This window comes from Hypomesus nipponensis, chromosome 6 (genome assembly GCF_054491055.1).
Source record: "Hypomesus nipponensis isolate SF chromosome 6, ASM5449105v1, whole genome shotgun sequence".
Classification (NCBI taxonomy): Eukaryota; Metazoa; Chordata; class Actinopteri; order Osmeriformes; family Osmeridae; genus Hypomesus; species Hypomesus nipponensis.
The window spans coordinates 12,540,588-12,561,897 of NC_140366.1; the positions used below are offsets into that span (position 1 = coordinate 12,540,588).

At 43.9% G+C, this 21,310-nt stretch overlaps 2 protein-coding genes across 3 annotated transcripts; one reads left to right on the top strand and one right to left on the bottom strand.

Moving 5' to 3' along the window:
* The first annotated feature begins 727 nt into the window (after window positions 1–727).
* On the top strand, window positions 728–6,707 carry nr2e1 (nuclear receptor subfamily 2, group E, member 1). 2 transcript variants are annotated; one of them, XM_084700140.1, is made up of 9 exons: window positions 728–785; window positions 3,375–3,520; window positions 4,284–4,371; window positions 4,531–4,766; window positions 5,106–5,252; window positions 5,370–5,466; window positions 5,736–5,885; window positions 6,045–6,150; window positions 6,450–6,707. In XM_084700140.1, exons 1-9 carry the CDS (start codon window positions 728–730, stop codon window positions 6,610–6,612), a joined length of 1,191 nt encoding a protein of 396 aa, XP_084556266.1. In that variant the 3' UTR covers window positions 6,613–6,707. The 2 variants fall into 2 exon arrangements, with proteins under 2 accessions (XP_084556266.1, XP_084556267.1); XM_084700141.1 differs by having other exon boundaries at window positions 728–752.
* A 1,800-nt stretch (window positions 6,708–8,507) lies between these two features.
* On the bottom strand, window positions 8,508–21,180 carry snx3 (sorting nexin 3). Its single transcript, XM_084700754.1, has 4 exons — window positions 20,894–21,180; window positions 12,369–12,464; window positions 11,650–11,774; window positions 8,508–9,300 (listed from the first exon to the last, which is right to left on the bottom strand). The coding sequence occupies exons 1-4, from the start codon at window positions 21,053–21,055 to the stop codon at window positions 9,195–9,197; spliced, it is 489 nt and encodes a 162-aa protein (XP_084556880.1). The 5' UTR covers window positions 21,056–21,180; the 3' UTR covers window positions 8,508–9,194.
* Window positions 21,181–21,310: the final 130 nt, after the last annotated feature.

Genomic DNA, 21,310 nt, shown 5'->3' on the forward strand with positions numbered 1-21,310 from the left:
TTTTCTCCTCGTTTTCAACCTCTCGATGTCTTTGGAACCATCACTTCATTTGCCTCCTGAGTGCCCCCCCTCTCGCTCCCCTTCCACCGGATGACGTCATACTGGCACAGGAGTTGGGAGTAGAGAGCATGGGGGAGCTAAGTGGCTAAAGGAAGTGGAGTTCTCCACCCTCCGCCCCCTCTCACACTTCTCATAAATATTACTATGCTTTCATCTAACGACTTACATCAGTAAGTCACAACGGCCTCGGGTTTAAACAAGCTGTCTTTGCGCTAGCAGTTGTTTAGTGACACTGGAGAATATATTAGTTATCTTGGATCAGTTGTGTATACCCGCTCCGTCTACTTTGCTGTCTGTTTCTTTTTTTAATTCTGACTTTGTGCGCCAGTTGCGCTCCGAGAAAAGAAGGACCCGATCTCCTTCTCCCCTTGAAACTGTTCTGGCTCCCGGCTACATCGTTTCCCTCATCCAGTCCAACACTTGGACTGACTCTACTAAAACTTGACGGAACCGACCCTACAACTTGACACCTGGATTTGTGCGAATCGTGGAGAATTTGCAAAAAAGTTGAGGAACCGGACAACATTGAAATAAACTGGTTCCAGAGGATACTGAACACAGATGTTATTATTAAACAGCCTTGATCACAAATATACACAGAGCCAGTAACCGTGGATTTTGACTCGTCAGAAGTACTGAAAGTATTCCTGAAAAGAAAGTATCCACGATGAGCAAACCCGCTGGTTCAACAAGTGGCTGTTTAGATATTCTCAATGTTAAATCAAGTAAGTGCGTTATTTTGTCTTTACGCTGGAAGACTTATAGATAATAATAACTTTAATAATCCAATGATAGCCCTATCATATTGAAAATATTCAAATTAGACAGCTATGTTGACATCCGACGTTAAAGAAATATGTTGGGCTACGGTCCGATGCGCTAGGTGGTTGGATGCGTATCTCTGTCTGTATGTAACTAAATGTTACATTTACGACCAGTTCTTGTTTAGTTGTAAATAAGCGTTCAGAATATTCGTGCACTTATAAATAATATGATATAGAACTACAATAAATAAGTAATTGTTCTCATTGTATAATACCGTCACTTAATGTAGGCTATTATATTAGGCTAACTGCATTTCTTTGCTGGTGTATTTTTCATGGGCTAGGCTATTTATTGCCTTAGACATAGGCCTATAGATCTTAACGTGTAGGTTTGAATATTCTTTAATTCCTGTTAACAAAGCCATCTATTGGCTAGTAAAACTACAAAATGCAGAGATAAATGCAATGCTTCTAATCAGACTATGTGTCTGTGGGTTCAAAATAGCTATTTTAAGTGTTTAAAATAATGCATTAACACATGGCACAAATGTGTGTGTGTGCGGGTGTGTTGTGATCAGTTGTAAAGTAACCCATAATGGGCTGCTGTCACTTGGTGAAATTTGATAACCTGGTGAATTCAGCGAGTTTGGAATTATGAATGTTTAATGTGAAGAGCAAAAAGTCATTTTCTCACCAGAAAAAAACACACTTCACACAACTTGGTAACAAGGCCCAAATACATTGAAATATGAATAAGACGCCTATTTTGCAGATCTTTATCTGATAAAGATATTATTTGAAATCATATTTTGCAAATGGATTTACATTACACATATGTTTGAGACTATATATAGCCTACTGAAAGATTTATTAGCTGTTTGCAACGTTAAAAGTAGGCTACAGGACCGTTCACTATAAACGTCTTCAACAACCTTGTAGTTTCATAGCGTTTTGGTCTAAAGTTTCAACACACGCAGTCTTTATTTAAATGTTGCTGCTTCAAGTTCATTCACACATTGTGGGTGGTCACAAAAAAAACTAAATAAAAAAACCTTTTCCCTTAGTCAGTAAAACTCAGTCAGGTCTTTCAGCAGGTTTTCGGTTTGATGGTAATTACGTTAATGGAATATGCCATATATCTTTAAGCAATTACGGAACACAATGGCGACGAATAGGTCCCCCATGGCGAGAAGTTAAAGACGTTTTCTCGTTGCACAACAAACTCGTGGGCAGTTTTATTCCTTCGAAACAACGTTATATAGCCTATATATTTTACCGTAATATATGCTTTATTAATAAATTAGGCGATGTTTAGATAATCTTGATGTGCTCGTGTGCGGCCTGTATATAGGCCTCAAACCTCAGGACACACTATGGCCTGTTGCAGTGTAAACAACTTGTAGGCCGATATTGCATGTTTTCGACATGACGACAAAATAACTACAAAGAGTGTATTTCTTGCAAGATAACAATTGCAAAGCATTTCTAAAACACATTTCTTTACATCGAATATTTGTTTTCAACAACGAAATATAATGTGTGCCTAACTAATTTTAGGTTTAAGTTGTTGTTTTTTTTCAAAAAATCTTTTCCTTTGCTATATTTGACATTGTGGAGAAAAAAAATCAATATTTTTATGTTAACAAAATTGTAATATGCCATTTCAATTTCATTCCGCTATGCATATTTGGGGTAGAAGTCCCAAATCTTCGCCGAAGTCGATTGTTTTTGCTTCCCTGTTGTTATCAGGCGGGCAGAATACGAATTCCCATGCTACCCTTTTTGACGGGTCACTGGTGCAGCAATGAGCAGGTGGCAAAACGTCAGTGTAATTACATAGACGGCTTTCCCCTCCATGAAAAAGACTCCCTCATATACATACAAATATACTTCTTTTAAATAGATTTGAATACAGAATCTTTACAAAAATCACATTTTTTCATCTACTCCGGGTCGATTAACATACACTTCATTTGAGTTCGTGAAACGAGTTGGTGTGTATTATTCTCGGTGCCGTGTCACTCCCTAATCCGCAGGCCTATAGACTAGCAGGATAAAGCAGCTGTCGAGTCCCATTATGAAGGGGAGTTGGCAGCTTGTCGAGATCGGGGCAGTCAGACGAAGTTCAATAGGGAAAATCATTAAGTTAACACTTTCCCTAATGTCTCCATTGTGTTTCCACGGACATTGTCTTAGAGAACCCAGATATGACGCTTCCCACCGGACTCACCAGAAATACGCGCGCTACATTCCCATGGCTGGACTGTAAATTAAGGCGCGGAAACTGTCTATTGTCATGTTGCTCTCTCTCTCTCTCTCTCTTTGGCTGTGTGTGCGTGTGTGTGTGTGTGTGTTGTTTTCCCCTGATGTTATAGTGGCGAGAGGGGCTGCATGATGTTGGGGGACACAAGCCAGAAAGTTTGACCCTTTTGGCCACACTCTTTTAAAGTTTCAAACTTTGTTATTCGTGTTGCTGTTTTAGGAACGGGCTATTACGGATGCCCACAAAGCAAAAGTAATAAATAGGTCCTAACATGTATTTTTTCTCAGGTCGGATATTGGATATCCCTTGTAAAGTGTGCGGCGACCGTAGCTCGGGTAAGCACTACGGCGTGTACGCCTGTGACGGTTGCTCAGGGTTCTTCAAGAGGAGCATTCGAAGAAACAGAACCTACGTCTGTAAATCAGGCTCACAGGTAAGACTTGTTTGTAATTATTTTAATGAAACAATTGGGAATTTAGCCTTTAATAACTTACTTATGTAATTCCCAGTACACCCAGGTGATGCCCCCTATCTACATCTACCGTTTTTTTGTGATTTCATGTGATTTTACGCACGCTTTTAAGGGTGTTAAGTCTCCTTCACTGCGAGGGTCTAGGGGCCTAATCTCAACACCCCAAGGCCCATTAACTGGGGGCTAAACACAGTCCCGCTTTAATGTATTAGGTGTAATCCAATCTAATGTAATGACACTAACGCGAGGATTTAGCCAGCAGTGGGCGGGAGAGATAGAGCCTACTTATCCACATGAAGGGATGGGACTGCTGTTGAAGCCGCAGGGGATCAAGTCAATGACTATGATAATAACACGATCCTTCACCTGTGGATTGGCATCATGTGAAGAAAATGTTTGAGAACCCTTTCACGTTCACTGTGAGAGAGCAATTCACCTAAACTGATCTCTCTCTCTCTCTCTCTCTCTCTCTCTCTCTCTCTCTCTCTCTCTCTCTCTCTCTCTCTCTCTCTCTCTCTCTCTCTCTCTCTCTCTCTCTCTCTCTCTCTCTCTCTCTCTCTCTCTCTCTCTCTCTCTCTCTCTCTCTCTCTCTCTCTCTCTCTCTCTCTCTCTCTCTCTCTCTCTCTCTCTCTCTCTCTCTCTCTCTCTCTCTCTCTCTCTCTCTCTCTCTCTCTCTCTCTCTCTCTCTCTCTCTCTCTCTCTCTCTCTCACGTTTCCATCAAAGGGGGGATGCCCCGTGGACAAAACGCACAGAAACCAATGCCGAGCGTGCCGCTTGAAAAAGTGTCTGGAAGTGAACATGAATAAAGACGGTAAATGGGCTTAATTAAATTATCATGTATTCATAACGTTCTCATGAGAGGCAAACCTATTCACCACTCAGCCCCCACAAAACACACTTTTTAGTAAATAAGGCGTTCACAGACGAGTAGGTTGCTAAAGAGTCTCGTCTTTGCCCCCTGATTACACAGCCGTGCAGCACGAGAGGGGTCCAAGGACATCTACCATACGCAAGCAGGTCGCCCTATATTTCCGGGGGCACAAAGAGGTGAATGGTTCATCGACCCATTTTCCGGGTTCGTCTCTACCGGGGCCACCGTTCTTCACCACGGTCACGCAACTGGAGCCACACAATTTGGAGATGAGCACGGTAGCCAGCACCCCGGAGAGACAGACCATCGTGGGCCTTGCACAACCCACGCCCAAGGTAAAAGGTCCCTTTCGGCCATTCGGTCCTATGCCCAAGCCATGTTTTTTTCACTCTCGCTCTTGTTCTGTTGTAAGAGGTTTGGAAGTAGACATTCTGGTCCAGATTCAATAGCTTCGAGGCACACAAATCTGTCCTTCACATTTTCACCCAAAATCCAGCTCACAGCACGAATATATAATATTAACACGTTTGTCAGCATATGTTTATGCGTGTCTTTTTTACCTGTTAAATCTTATATTCACAGATCTAATGTTGTCACTTTTTACCTTTTACATTAAATGTACAAAATTGTACAAAAACAAACTCTGACTGTTTTGTAACATATTTCCATTACAGTACCCTCATGAGGTCAGCGGCACGCCAATGTACTTGTACGAGGTCGCCACCGAGTCCGTGTGCGAGTCTGCCGCGCGCCTGCTGTTCATGAGCATCAAGTGGGCAAAAAGTGTTCCCGCCTTCTCCACTCTTCCGCTACCTGACCAGGTATGATTGCGTACTAACGAAATTAACCATTACTCTGCATGGTCAGCAGGTCTAATGTCTAATGTGTGCTCAGTTGTGGTCATTTGGGAAACTGAGGTTTAGTGTCCCCTTTTCCAGCTGATCCTCCTTGAGGACGCCTGGAGAGAGCTGTTTGTTCTGGGCATCGCGCAATGGGCCATCCCGGTAGACTCCAACACTCTTCTTGCTGTTTCCGGTACGTAAAAGTAATACGCACGGGCCGTCAGAGCATGATTAAGATACTGTTAACTGTAAAAAAAAAAAAAAAAAAAGTTTTATAATAATCTGACGTTATAATAGGCACATTTTTATAAAATACCCCTCCTACGAAAAAGGCAATAGGCTATGACAGTGTGGCACTAAAATTGATCAATTTGCATAGTAGCCTATAGGCCTAAGTTAACACGTGATTTATTTTATAACGCAATTAAATATTTACTAAAACATGTTTAATTCCCTCTCAAGGCATGAACACAGACAATACAGAGTCCCAACGATTGAATAAGATCGTCACAGAAATACAGGCACTGCAAGAGGTCGTTACCCGTTTCAGGCAGATGCGTCTAGACGCCACCGAATTCGCCTGTCTGAAGTGCATCGTGACATTCAAAGCCGGTAAGTTGAGGAGGTGGTTCAGTCTAGTCATGGTAAATGCAGTAATTAGGATACAGCACTACATCAAAACAAGGATTGATTTAACGCTAAGAACGCCAAACAAAAAAGAGAAGGTAAGAAAAACGTAATCATTGTATTTTTCTCTTTGTCCATATGCAGTACCAACACACAGTGGCGCTGAGTTGAGAAGTTTCCGCAATGCCAGTGCCATCGCCGCTTTACAAGATGAGGCCCAGCTCACTCTCAACAGTTACATACACACTAGGTAGGTCAAACAGGAACCTACATGCATTGTTACAAACAATGCAAATGTTTATTCCATATATCAAAGTAGACTCAGGTAAAGAATGGTTTGTTGCCAAAATGAACAGTTTTAGCATACACCTGCTCAATGTGTGTGTGTGTGTGTACTAGACTGGTCTAAAAACACAAGTGCCTCCTTAACTATTGATTGAAGAAAATAGGTACTTGTAGGCCACCGTTTGAAGAAACGTAAAACAATAGCCTCCAATCTCAGAAAATAACTGGACAGAATCTCACGCAATAAAATATGATTTATTTCAGATATCCAACTCAGCCCTGTCGCTTTGGGAAGCTGTTACTGCTGTTGCCCGCCCTCAGGTCTGTCAGTCCGTCCACCATCGAGGAGGTCTTCTTCAAAAAGACCATCGGAAACGTCCCCATAACAAGGCTGCTCTCCGACATGTACAAATCAAGTGACATATGAATTTTGGAAGAATCAGAGTCACACATTTGGAGAGGAGTGTCCACGACTGTGCACACAGACAGAGACATAGAAAGGAGCACTGAGGTTGTAGAATTCGATTTCTGAAGGACGCAAAATCTCACGGTATCTTTGTTTATTTTGATACAGTTCAGCATTATTACAGCATGTTGACACGATTGTAAAACAGCTTGATTTCACCAAGTAGGCTAGAGAATAACCGTTACCTTAAAGCCAAGGTTGCAAATTCTCTTATAGAATTGGATGTAGCATATTGAAAATATTCAGAAGGCACTGCCAGCTTTGGTTTACATACATAGGCCTACTAAATCTATATAGTTGTAAAGAATCACTCGGGGATGAAAACCTGCTTATAACAAAAGGACTTTGAATCTTTCCTCATGTTTTTGAGTGTGTGCAAGACCAATGAGCTTCACAACCAATGCATTTTCAATCCTTTATTGCAATGTTCAATCCGAGCGACTGGAAGAAACCAAAAAGACGACGCCGGGTCTACGGCAACAGGATTTGTCCACACTATCTGTCCCTTGACCCAGGGCAGAAACCAAACACGGTGGCGCGTCAGAACTGCGCGACAAGGCGCACGCAATGGATAGGGGGAGAATTTAGCTCAGGTTGGGAGCTCTTAACTATTCCCCACGAGCCCCGCTGACCTGACCTGCAACAGCTCACTCATGGACTTAAATAAAGCCGCCTCAAATTGTCTGTTGGACTCTTGATACAAGTTTAATTTGAGCGTTCAGGTGTTCTGTGGTCATCGTGTGTGTGTTGTTGTGTTGGTGTGAGGCGCAGCATTAAAAACTTTAGCCTTTGTGATTTTTCACACTAACATTGGAAAACAAATGTTCAGCACTTGGATTTTTTGCTTGCTGTAAATATTTTTTTCTGTTGTACAGAGTGGGAGTTTTAACTTGTGAGAGGTGTACTGAAATATAATAGAATAAAACAAAAATAACTATTTGTGCATTCTGTCTTCTGTCATACACAAGCAAAACATCACTTATTTTTTATTGCTGGTGTTCAGTTATGGTAAAAGTCAATATCCCTACATGTTTAAAAGTCTAAATGAGTAAAATGTGCTCTTCATACTGAAAATTGAGGAGGTGCAATTGGTTGAACCTTGACAGTAACATTTTCTACAACACTCCTTGGTAGAAGTTTGCAATAACAGAATGTCAAGTAGTCTCTTCATGGCGAAAGAACATTTCCAAATCAAGGGTGCTACTTTAATTCCTGTTTAGATTTCTATGAGAATTTCCCTGCGTGAAAAAGCAACAGTCCAAGGGACAGTGCCACACAAATGAAAGACCATCGTCGTTTTGATGAATTCAGTTGCCCACAGTACAATACTATTAACTTTTCCCAGAGACTGTAGCAACAAAACCACCTGCAATAACTGTAATAACTAACCCTGTACCTGGTCTGTAAACACTGCCCTTATACAGACTCTGTAGCCCGTCTTAAACTTGGACCCAGAGTCTGTAACCATTGCCCCTAACCAGCCTGTGCGCCTTACTCTGTGCCCAGAGACTGCTGCCCTAAGTACCTATGTACCCAGCCTGTAAACTGAACCTCAAGCCTGCACCCAGAGGATGGGGTCAAGTACTAACTGGGTGTTAATTCTACTTCACATGCCTGCCAGCTCCTGGCTGAACGGTGAGGGAATCGGGCTAGGGAAGGTCGCCAGATCGATTCGCCACCGAGGCAAATTACATTGTGTCCTTGGGCAAGGCACTTCACCCTACTAGCCTCGGGGGGAATGTCCCTGTACTTACTGTAGGTCGCTCTGGATAAGAGCGTCTGCTAAATGACTAAATGTAAATACTTATATAGAATACTTAGAATATTGAAACAAGAATCACAACCCAACACAATCACCTTGTGCATATGAGTGCGTTTCACCTGTTTTATTGGAAAATTTTCAAAATAAACAAAATGGCACAGCAGTATACAAATCTCGAAACGCACATGGCCAGTAGAAATGCTTCAGGTTCCCTCTGTGCATCTGTTTTTGCTCATTAGAAAATCATTTACAGAAGAACTGTTGGCTGGTGTACACACACATGCTTCTGTTCACTGTGGAAGGGACCATCTACAAGTGTGATTTTCAGAGGCAGGGACCGTCTAAAAAGTCACAGTTATGGTGCGGACATTCCAATTGTACAACGGTGAGGAGACAACTATCAAGCATGAGGCTTGTGCACATGGAATAGTGGACATTCTGCGTTTCTTTTTAAAAATGACTATATATCCAGGACATACCATACTGATAAATACAGGTAACATAAAATACCCAAGTTAGTGGCATCTCCAGACAAATAAAATAGAAAGACGATTATACAAATTATATTCAACCACTGTTATAAAGAGTAGACCATTCTTAGTAGGATCTCCAATAGAGAGTTGAAAACAAGCCAAAGACGAGATAACAAATCAAACAAGACTAAAAGACAGCGTGTGACTGCAAAACAAAGAGTGAAGATCATACAAGTGTTTGTGGACTAAGTAGGACTCCGTTAGCGATTGAGAGGGCTTTGGGTATTGGGCTGGGCTGGACCATGCTCTTAGGCTTGCCGTATTTTGGAAGGGGTGTAGGTCTTGTCCACAGACTCATCCTGTAGAAACATGTGCAGGCAGCGCTCATTTTGAGCTAGGGGGTGACCGGCCACTCTGAAACACACCACAGAGGACAGGTTCAGTACAGGGCAGGGCAGGGGCACCCGACACACAGGAAGTCAAAACACACACAGCATCAGATACAATCAGCAAATCACAGAGAGCATCAGATACAGTCAGCAAATCACACACAGCATCAGATACAGTCAGCAAATCACACACAGCATCAGATACAATCAGCAGATCACAGAGAGCATCAGATACAGTCAGCAAATCACACACAGCATCAGATACAGTCAGCAAATCACAGACAGCATCAGATACAGTCAGCAAATCACAGACCGCATCAGATACAGTCAGCAAATCACAGACCGCATCAGATACAGTCAGCAAATCACAGACAGCATCAGATACAGTCAGCAAATCACAGACAGAATCAGATACAGTCAGCAAATCACAGACCGCATCAGATACAATCAGCAAATCACAGACAGCATCAGATACAGTCAGCAAATCACAGACAGCATCAGACACAGTCAGGAACAGTATCAGACACACAGAAAGCAACAGATGCAAAGAAAGCAACACAGACAGACACACAGAGACACACAGGGCAACATATATACTGCAAGGAGGTTACACAGTTAAGCAAAATTCTGCTTACATATGGATAGTCACACACCAAAAAAAAGTCCCCAATTGTAAGGTCATGATGCCTCTCTTGCTAAACAGACTGCACACCATGCTCGACCTTCGTCAGTACAAATGGAATATCAATACTATATTAGTTGAGATATACTTCTCAACTAATATAGGATTATGAGAGAAAGAGAGAGTGAGCGAGAGAGACGGAGTAAAGAGAGAGGAATTTGCAGGACATTTTCAAATGTTCTGTCTTAAATCTCTGTGAGACATATGCTGCAGAAGATGGGGAGACTGATTAGGACCACTCCGCTCTTAGAACCTTCTAAAAACCAATCAGGTCACTTGGAGGACACATCATCAAGATATGCTGAGGGAAACGTAGGAAAGAGAGTTAGGACAGAGAAGTGTGGGCTGGGGAGGAGGAGGGGGGGGGGTCACTTTGGGATCAGAGAAATGATGTCCCTCCCCAGTGCTACCAGTCATGATTACAGTGCATCCCTGCACTGCAGCTCAACTCTGCCTACGCAAATGAGAAATACCTCAAAGGGACACAAACATACTAACCCTGGGGGTCATCTGTTAATTACCAACATCATTTTCATTTTATTCTTTTTTTAATCTGCCAAATTACAAACCCACCCACATCAGGAATTAAAAGACCAAGACCCAGAAGAAGCAGGACCTTGTCACCCAGACCCCGCAGGTCGAGACCAGGACCAGCTGGGTCACACAACCAGGCCACGCCCAAACAAGCAGGCCAACTCATTTCCCAGCATCCAATCGAGATCCATCTCCATCCATTACTAGATTACAGAGGAATTTCCTGGGTCATGCTTCATCATACTAAAGACATTCCTCACCCTCAGCCCTGCCCACAACCAGCCAATTAACGCTGGGGGGGGGGGGGGGGGGGGGTTCTCTCCAACTCTCCCTCACCCTTCTTGACTTTATCTTGAGTCTTAATTTCAGCTGATAAAGTACATGTCCATCTCCTTCAGAGTTGAGCTGATCTGTCATCTGTGTCTCCAGTGGTGCTCATGTTCACCAGCAGGCAGAGTCAGAGGGAACAATGCTCTCAATCACAGATTAAGCAGCGCTGCTAAGCAGCTCTACAGATATTAAGTCTGAACAAAGACATGATCAAGATCTGTGTTTAATTCCAGAGAAGAAACACACGCACACACACAAAAAAAAAAATTACTGCAACATTCTCAATTCAAACCAATTTATGGACACTTTTTCTCACCCCCATCTTATACATATTTAATATTCAAACACGTACAAACTAGATGTATTTGCACATGAAACAGAGATAATAGCCAAGTGTGCAATCAAAGCAACTAATTACAACCCCACTAACTTTTATTGTTCTGGCGTGGGGTTGAAGACACGCAGGATCAAAAATAAGCAGAGGTACACATACACCGTCCCTTTAAGGAGGCGCTGTGCTGTAATTTCAGATGCAATTATCATAAATTACACTTCTCAACAAAAAAAGTGAAAAGAAAAAAGTATTGAGGTGGTGGAGATCGGGGGGGGGGGGGGGGGAATTTGCCGCCTCTGTTGTTCTCGTTTACAAGGCAATTATAAGACAGCTAAGGAGGAACATGTGTATGTGTGAAAGATGGGCTAAGGAAGGGATTATTTTAGTAATTGTATTTGGATGTTGAACAATGCTGACAAAGTGTTGCGAAAGAGAGAGATCCATAACTAAACCAATCAATACTGCCTAAAAAGGACACACGGATGTGGACCTACTTGTTAAGGAACTGCTCCAGTCCCTGTCTCCGCTCCTCGATGAAAGAGTCATCAAATATCCCATCATCCCCTCGAAACGGAAGTTGCCGGAAAAGAGCTTTCCCTGGGAGAGGGGGGACCACCACCTGTGGAACACGCACACAAGAACATGTATAACAATTTATATACAATTGCAAAAATGACTCCCTATTAAATGTACCAAACCTATAACCAGGTTTGCATAAGCACCAATCAACCAGAATCTGCTCTCTAGATCAACACTGTAACATGCGCTCGATACCTAATCAACAAACATAGCAACCGGCAAACACAAAAAAACACCAATTACTCAGATACCAGCACTCTGTCCAATACAACACACACCCTGTGTGCTAGCAGTCATAACACAGCCCAAGTACTGGGGCTGCTTTTCAGGAGTCGTTGAGGTTGAAGCAGTTATTACCAGTAGACGTAAGGCTTATCATGCTACAGTTTTAGATCTTGTGTGTGTATGTGTGTGTGTCTGTGCACGCATACACACTGTGCAGATGGGCTCGGTTAATGTTGACTTACACTAACTTTCTGGGGAAAAGTTGTCAACTCTAATGAGCCGTTTACAGTTTGATTTGTGTCTGTTTGGGCTCAGTGGCAGACAGACAGACAGAGAGACAGACAGAGAGACAGACAGACAGAGAGACAGCTTAATCAGTGTGTGTGTGTCTGCCTCCAGCTCATCTCACCTTGCTCTCTCTCTCAAGTTCCCCTCTGAGCCACTCAAAGTCGCTGTAGCGCCGACGCACACGGGACTCCTTCAGCTTGAAGATAGGGAGGTTGGTCTGGGGAAAAGATACTCTGTTAGACTGCTGAAGACGGGATCAAACACATACACACCTATTTTGATGTCTGAACATGTGCTGGTCATGCTTCAGAAAGCAGCACCAACATGGGCTACACCGTCACTGTGATGAGTCTCAGAGACACTGCACCTCTCCCCCAGGACTCAGGGTCTGGTCGGCCATTAGAGAATGAGTGAAATGCTGGGGCGTAATGGCTGTGGTATGAGTATTGAACCGACCCAGGATTGCTCAGTTTGATGTTAGTTACTAGCCTTGTGGTAGCCCACTCTGACTTTATGAAGAGCCGTACAAATCAAATTGGAAAATGAAATGGGGGGGAAAAAAGTTTCCACTTAAGTGGCTCATCAAGGTCTGATGTGTGTGTGTGTGTGTGTGTGTGTAAGAGAGAGAGAGAGAGAGAGAGAGAGAGAAAGAGAGAGAGAGAGAGTGCCTGTGTGAGAGCAAGAAAGAGGGTCTGTATTTTGAATACCAAAATGTGAATGAGCACTGTGTGTCCATGAGTATGTAAATCTAAGTTAGTGTTTAGAGCTACTTGAGAGGGCTTTTTCTTATTTGCGGCGGAAAAATTGGAAGAAATGTTGGCCCTTGAACAAAACAGTGAAGCATGCAGCAAACTGGCAGCACAATGCCAAAGCTCTTCAGATGGGCCAGCACTGCTCAGCTTGTCCAGGACAATGCACAGACAGACGGAACATTTAGCATGGAAGGAATACAATCGCAGAAGGTCAGAACTCACACACACACAGAGAGGGAGAGAGAGAGATAGAGAGAGAGTACGCATGAGAGCGGAGATATTTGGTGAGGAAGGCTGGCATTCAGGCATCGTGAGCCGCAGGAAACATGATCGATTGGACTGAGCGGACGGGTGTGTGTGTGTGTATATGCCTGTGTGTGACAGTGTGTGTATTGGTGTGAGTTAATGTGTGTGTGTGTGTGAGGATGAGGGAAAAGGTAAGTGACGAGCTAAGTAAATGGCTGAATAAAATCGAGGGACAAGGAAGGGGGGAGGGGGTGCGGCTTGAGTACTAAGAGAAAGCAGGAGAAGAAAAAGAAGGATGGGAGGGCAGGGAGGGGTCAGTCTGGTCAGAACAGAAGTAACAGCAGAGGGAAATTCAGACATGGCCTTTCCATTCTCATTGCCTCCCTCTCCTTTTCATATCCCCCCTCTCTCCTATAATAAGTCGGTGTTTTGCCCTTGAGATCTCCTCTGAGTCTTTTCACTAGGAAACAGAGGCCTTTCTCTCCTCTATCCCCCTTCATCCCCTCTTCAAAATTATGGATTTTTTTGTTCCCCCCTCTACAATAATGAGCAGAGAGAGGGGCAGAACGAAAGAGAGACAGACAGAGAAAGAGGCAGAGAGAGAGAAAAAAAATCTACTGACAGGATTTGATAATGACAAAGAGCATCTATAAGCATCAAGATAGGTTTTATTTTCTGACTGGAAATTAATAATGATAAAGTCAGGCCATGCTGAAAGCAAGATGTAAAATACAACTCTGAAACTGGAATGATCAGTTAGCTGTTCTGAATCAACCTGTCTCTCTGTCTCTCTCTGTCTCTCTCTGTCTCTCTCTGTCTCTCTCTGTCTGTCTGTCTCTCTCTGTCTGTCTGTCTCTGTCTGTCTGTCTGTCTGTCTGTCTGTCTGTCTGTCTGTCTGTCTGTCTGTCTGTCTGTCTGTCTGTCTGTCTGTCTGTCTGTCTGTCTGTCTGTCTGTCTGTCTGTCTGTCTCTGTCTGTCTGTCTCTCTGTGTCTGTCTCTCTGTGTCTGTCTCTCTGTGTCTGTCTCTCTGTGTCTGTCTCTCTGTGTCTGTCTCTCTGTGTCTGTCTCTCTCTCTCTCTCTCTCTCTGCTACTCACTCCCTCCATCTCTCATTGTTTTCCACTTCCAGCCCCTCAGCAGGTGAAGTTGTCAACCCCCCCCCCCCCACCACCCAGAACAAGAGGATTATGGGAGTTTTCACAGGTCAACGTTCCTAGCTTCTGCTCTCTCTCCTCGCCGCAGGTCTCCCAGAACACTCCGGAATGCTGAGAAGTTAATCCCCACGACAACAGATCATGGTTACAGGTAATCTGCCACCGCTGCGACGCTAATCCCATCAGTTGAAGAACAGAGTGATCTTAGAAACACAATGAATTAACAATGAACACGCATGGGTGTCAGTGCCCGATGCACACATTCACAACCTTGCACCTAACACACATACCCACACACCTACATTACAAAGGAGCCAAAGTGTGAGAATATGGAGCTAGGAAAGTCACCTGCACCTCCCGCCCTGCCTCCCTTCTGCACCCTGTGATTAAGAGATTGGCATGATTAACAGGTGGGTGGAGGGAGTGAGGGAGAGAGCAGGCTGGGAGGAGGGGAGGGGGGGGGGTTCAAAAGTGAATAGTTAGCAGCCTTTCTTTCTGAAACACACGATAGGAAATGGTGTTTGGGAGCGCCACAAGTCAAAGATCTGGTTTCTTTCCCCTGTGTTATCCTCACACCTGACTGAAGGGGGTGGGGTGGAGGACCTCAGGTTTCCATGGTTTCACCGTGACAGGGACAAGGAGACCAACCCCAAACTCTTCTGCTTTAAGCTTACTTTCTTCACATTAAAGGCACATTCGGCCTCTCCCACTGTGTGTGTGTGTGTGTGTGTGTGTGGGTGTGTGTGGGTGGGGGCTAGAGAGAGGCACCATTAAAAAGAAGAGAAGAGAGATAGAGAAAGCTGAAGGGTTTCAGGGCTAATGGAGTGAACCTACAGCCCAGCCCAGCAGAGAACATAGTTTGTACACCATTACACACCATTACAGTCTGTTGGTTGATAGTATTTCATACTGGTAGTCCAGCCCTTGATATTCTATTACAGTTAAACCTCAACCCGACCACATAAAACAAAATGTCATGGGTCACCACTACGGGTTTTTAATATTCAAGTACTTGCATTGAATTATGATGGAGTAGGCCTACTCAAAAAAAAAAATATATATATATAAAATATATATATATTTTTTCTTTTTGTAAGAATAGGGTCCAAAATTAACACCACATGCTGGTAGGGTTTGCCTTCCTTTCTGCACTTCACACACTACAGAGTAGCCAAAATAAGAAAGAAAAAAAATCTGCTAACATATCCACAAAGATTGAGATGTTGCAATGAAATCAATAAGGCAGCTGGTATTCAAAAAAAAAAAAAAAAAAAAAAAACTGTGGCTGGTTTACTTTTCCATTTGCAGCCGCCTTGGCCCATCAAGCTGCTAAACGTTTGTTTGGTAGGCTACAGGTCTGTATTACCATCTAGGCCTAATGCATTTATGTAGATGTGAATTCAATTGAGGTGCAATTGAGCAAATTAAGTGATGCGCGATTCCCTGTCATCTATCCCCTCTGTTTCCTCCTTGTGCTTAAAGCACAAATATATTTATTAGGCCATAATACATTTCTTTTTTACAAATCAAGTAGCCTACTCATGCCCATCCCTAGTCACGATACACCTGTAGGATGCCCTTAGTCACATAAATCTGCAGAAATCACAACAGCAATGCGTGTTATTCTGAATAACTGAAGGGAAACCTGTAAGCCCTGATTAGAGAGCATTTTATCCATAAAAAGTTAATAGTCAAAGACTGTGTGAAACGTGTGCTTTGTAAGCTGTAACAAAATGAGTGTTTGCTAATAAACCTTGAAGAGTGAAAGAGAGAGAGGAGTGAGGAAAAGTAAGGATATGAACAAAGGGTGGAAACTGAGATCAGATACAAGCTAAGTACTGACAGAGTACTGTAGTCAACCATTTCATAAATATCACAGAAACTCTCTTGTACCCTCTCTGCTCCTCACTGAGTAGACTCCTGTTAAAAGCCTCAACACAGCAGCAGTCTGGGCCTGCTCCAGAAACACATGGATGGAGCAGGTAGAACAGACAAAAGCACTCCCGCTCATTAAAGACTGGAGGTGAGGAGAGCCTAAAGAGAGAGGAGAGAGAGAGAGAGAGAAGAAGCCAGAGAGAGACGGGTCACCCTTCTCCTGAGAGAATGGTTTCAGACTGGCTATACATTAGCTTTTAGCAGGATGGATTAAGTCAAGTTTAGTGAGCATCACAACCCCCCCCCCCCCCCCCTTCAATCTCTGCTTTCAGAATGAAAGTATTAAAAATGGCAGCACAATGCCACCTCATCGCATCATATTCCAGAAAGGGTGAGAGGAAGACGGAACAATACCGTAAGGGCAGAGGGTCCCTCTCTTTCTCTCCCTCCGAGTGCTCTTTCTTTCTTTCACTCACTCACTCACTCAGGCCCCGCAAGCCTGACAGCCTTAGCCCCCCCCCCACCCCCCCCTCCAACTCGCCTGGCAGGCAGAAAGCTGCTTTGTTGCCATAGTATCAACTCCCACTTTTGATACTGTCATTTCAAGTAGGATATGGTAGCCCTGATACAATATGTACCCCATTTCCATTAAAATAGTTGTCGGAGCGGATGCTGTAGAGTTTGGATTACACTTGACTGTGCCTGACAAGCCCCCCCCCCCCCCCCCCCCCCCCCCCCCCCCCACAACCAACCAAACCTACCCTTCGCATTTTTATTAATGACCAAAAGGTTTTTCCTTTTTTTCCCCCAAATGGAAAGAAAGAAAGGAAGAGAGGGGAAAGCTACGGGAGTGAAGAGGAGGGGTGGGGGATGCAGCGAAAGAGCGAGAGGGAGAAAGAGCGAGCGGTAAGAGGCCTTTCTTCACATGCTGCTGTCCATAAACAGAGTAGGATCCCAAAGTCCACTCACCTACGCGAGCTGCTGCTCTTACGCAGACGGCAGAGCCGAGCAGAGGCAAGGTCTAATGTTGCCGCTGTGCTTTTTACCCACACTCTCTCTCTCACTCCACCCCCCCTCTCCCTTTCTGTTTATCAAGTTCAAAAACAAATTTCCCAGGCGTCTAATCTGAGAAAGAAAGAGAGGGAGCGAGAGAGGGAGCGAGAGAGCAAGAGAGAGGACAAGAGGGGACGCTATTCAGGAGACATTAGGACGGCACCAAACCCTTTCAAAGACATGGCCCAGAGGGCTACAAAACACATATTTCAATTGCATAGAAACAAAGTAGAAATAGTTTTACACCAGAGGAAGGAGACAGGCCTCTTCAGTTAACCACACCTCACGTTGTCCCCTTCCATTTGCATATTCAACCTGTTGCGTTCTTTACTAAACATTCTTAATACCACATCATCATGGTCGCATGATATGCATGTCAAATGACAGGATATAGACCATGTTCCAAATGAAACCACAAATGGTGGCCTGACCGTTTACAATGAGTTTATCACATGATCACAGGATAACCAATTGACTGTTCGACAACTAGTCTATCATGTGACAGTGACCACAGAACGCTCATTAAACACAAAGCTCCTCATATGACCTGAAACTTTTATGGTGGGAATAAACCACACAAGCTAGGCCTTAACAAGACCACACAGTACTATACAACACAGCAACTCGCCTATTCCCAAGTGAAGTGGACATAAAGATCTGGCAAGATCTGGATGGAGATGAAGATTAACAGAGAGATTTAAAAGCAGGCAGTCTGACAAGGCCAGTACAAAGAGGAATCCCAGGGGGCTTCTGAAGCGGACACAGACAACTGTCCGGGCCTAGCTCCCCCTTCACTGGACTGCCGGACCCCAGGCTACACACGCAGGAACAACACAGACATTAGAGACTGTAGATCCGCAAGACCAGAGAGAGAGACTAGAAGGACACAGACAGATCAGGGGTGAGAGAGAAAGTCCGGAGATGGGGGATGTTGAAGGATAGAGAGAGAGAGAGAGAGAGAGAGAGAGAGAGAGTCCAGAGAGACAACACAGAAAACAGGGACAGCAGCGAGACCAGAGACCCAGATGGAGTCAAGTGAGACCAGAGGGAGTGAAGAAAATCAAGATGAACTAGAGATACCAGAGAATACAAAGCCCAGGCCACGGTGAGAACAGAGAGACCAGTAGGGCTACAGCAAAGCTGAGGGGGGTGCCTTTGTGCCCTCCTATGGGTGGGGGGTGCAGGCGATTGGGTCCAAAACTCCCCCCACCCCTCACTCCACCCCCCAGCCCGACTCATTCTTCTGCCCTCTCAATGAGAGGATTAGGAAGAGTCTCTCAGTGCTGCGTTGTGGGATCTCACTCGATCTGGGACTGAAGGGGGCAGGGACGAAGAGGGGGAGACACCGATATACAAAGATTTCATGGCATCGTTTTCAAAAATTGTGTTCCAAAATATCTCAAGCGACGGGGCACCGAAACACATGCACCCACCTCCGCCAGGCACCCCAGACCGAGAACACCCGGGCCTGGCCCAGCGCTCACACAACGCCTCAGAGTAGGAGTGAAACACTTGCAAAGAAAGGGAGAAGAAAAGAAGGAGGAGAGAAGTGAAGCAAAGTTGACACCACGTTTGTTGAGAAGTGAGGGAAGCTCCTCTTCTCCTGCGCTCTCATGCAAATCAGGGTCACCAGGGTCTACACGGAGGACAATAATACTGATTACACGCATATGCTAATTATTACACGCTAATCAAGTACAGTAGCCATAGATTTGTCGCTAATGCCTGGAGACAGGGCTTCTCTTCTCTCAAGCTTCTTTAGGTATGGGGAAGCTATAAATACCACGGGGCCACTAAACGCGCTAAACACGCCAGGCCGCTAACTACGGAGGACGTCCTTTAAGACAAACGACAACCAAGAAAGAACCAAGACAATCAGCTGGGCGGGAGGAACGAGGAAGGAATGGAGAAAGGAGGGAAGGAGGTAGGAGAGGCAGGAAAGAGGGAGGGAGAGAGAGATAACCATCTAACATCTTTGTGCTGTTGTGAGCTTTTCACAGATAAACTAAACAATAGGATCAACTCTCATCTAAAATCATACTTGATTACAACACAACACGTGTCTGTTCTCATACTGAACCGGAGCACTAGGTGTCGTCACGTGGTAAGATCAAGAGGAATAAAACTACAAGGTCAGGGATTCAAGCCTGACCTTGTATGATTCTATGCTTGCTGATTCTATGCTTGATTGTGCTTTCACGAGATTTAAGAAGTTTTATTGTTCTGTGAATATCTTTTTATGCATTGTTCTTCAACTGAAACGCCAAATGATATCAATAAAATAAACATTTCTAAAGCCACAGGAAAGAGAAAACTAAGGTAGAATGGTAAGCATGAATGGATCAAACATAGGACAACTTTCTGTTAGGCTTCTACTCTATACTGAGAATTGTAAAAGCAGGTTCCTGAGACTGTCAGACAGCTTCATACAAACAAATACACACACTTCCATGTCTTGCTTCCCTTTATGGCACAGGAAGGAAATACATCTCATGGGTGGTTGGATGGTTGCTGATCCAGCTCCACAGGCTCACATCCTGTCGCACATTTCCAAAGTAGCTGACTGCTAAATGTCTGAGAATGAAAATAGGCTTCATACACAAATGATCATACTAAAGATGTGACTGAGCAGGGGGGGAAGCCAAAAATCTTGCTGTGATTGCTGACATTAGTATTTCACAATGTGTTAGTGTGAACGGGTAAGAATGATGTTGCATGTAAATGCAAAATGTGACTAGGCGCTCAAATGTTGGGGAAAGTTAGATTAGTGATGTGTAAAACAAGCCCCCTTCACCTAGTTTAAATATGCCCCTTGTCAGAACACGTCATGCGATGCGTGTGACGAATACCATTTATCTTGTATTTACACAGGGGTGTGGCTGGAACTTTTTCTTTAACGGTTCAGTATGACAGTTGTCTGGGCTGGACTATTAAATAACGATTTTTTTTTACTGAGCATTTTATTTGTACCAGGGCCTGGTGAAAAAGCACAACAATATATGCTAACTGTATTTAATGGTTTGATTGTCAGAAGAGTCATCTGGTGCACAAGACCCACTGACAGTCCTTAATGAAACAGCAGGACAAGTGTAACAAATTGATGGCATTCCTTGACATTTGGCTAACTTTACCTAGCAGAACTAGCCAACTAGCTACAGTCCAACACCATCTTCCTTTATTTAACTAACTAGGGTACTTATCGTACAGTGTATGACCTAACATACAATTAACTGATCAAACAGGCTAATGGAATAGTTCAGAATATGACTAATTGCTCAATCCATATTTGATGAAGCCATATTGTTTATACAGCACGCTAACCCTGACTTAGCTATTGCTAGCATTAACACTAGCTACAAACACAAGCTAAGTGTCGACAACTTACCAACCCGATGTAAACTAGTACCTTCAGAAAGAAACAGCTAACTATTTTGGGGAACTCTAATAGCAGCCAATATAACTTTAAGTAGCCTGATTGCCCTTGATTTGTGGTGAGTTCATTGCCTGGTTCATAATGTAGCTAGCCTAGTTAGCTAAGATGAACTAGCATTTAGTCTGTACACTCACCTTCAGTCTGATTTCATACGTGGTAAATCGTCCCCTTCCAACACCAATCGTCTCAGGATTGCTTACATCAATCTCTAGAAAATTACTTGGGGGTCCATAAGCATCATTCAAATTTTGAGGCTTGGTGAATAGCCTCCTTGTATCAGCTATGGTATCGGCCATGTCTCCCCCCACTCTAGCAAGCTAGCCAAGTTAGCCTCAATCGCCCTGACCAAGTCGTCCAGGCTGCGCTCAACACTTCCGATCAGCTGAGACGCAGCTGACGCTTGGCACTTTGTGCTTGTTTTGTTCGCAACCGATGTCAAAGCGCATTGGACTTGGATTGGGCCGAAATAACACACGAGCGAAATATAGGCGAATCAAAATAGAATGCGCCTACTCATCGATGTCAGCTTCATTTATTTATTTTTACAGCAA

What these genes read in the sequence shown, in the direction of transcription:
- nr2e1 (XM_084700140.1), top strand. Translation starts at nt 728, where the DNA reads ATGAGCAAACCCGCTGGTTCAACAAGTGGCTGTTTAGATATTCTCAAT. An exon ending in TATTCTCAATGTTAAATCAA is followed by an intron (nt 786 to 3,374) that starts GTAAGTGCGTTA and finishes ATTTTTTCTCAG; the next exon opens with GTCGGATATTGGATATCCCT. An exon ending in TTGCACAACCCACGCCCAAG is followed by an intron (nt 4,767 to 5,105) that starts GTAAAAGGTCCC and finishes TTTCCATTACAG; the next exon opens with TACCCTCATGAGGTCAGCGG.
- snx3 (XM_084700754.1), bottom strand. Translation starts at nt 21,055, where the DNA reads ATGGCCGATACCATAGCTGATACAAGGAGGCTATTCACCAAGCCTCAA. An exon ending in AACTTGAGAGAGAGAGCAAG is followed by an intron (nt 11,775 to 12,368) that starts GTGAGATGAGCT and finishes CGTGTTCCACAG; the next exon opens with GTGGTGGTCCCCCCTCTCCC. An exon ending in CTGGAGCAGTTCCTTAACAA is followed by an intron (nt 9,301 to 11,649) that starts GTAGGTCCACAT and finishes GGTGTGTTTCAG; the next exon opens with AGTGGCCGGTCACCCCCTAG.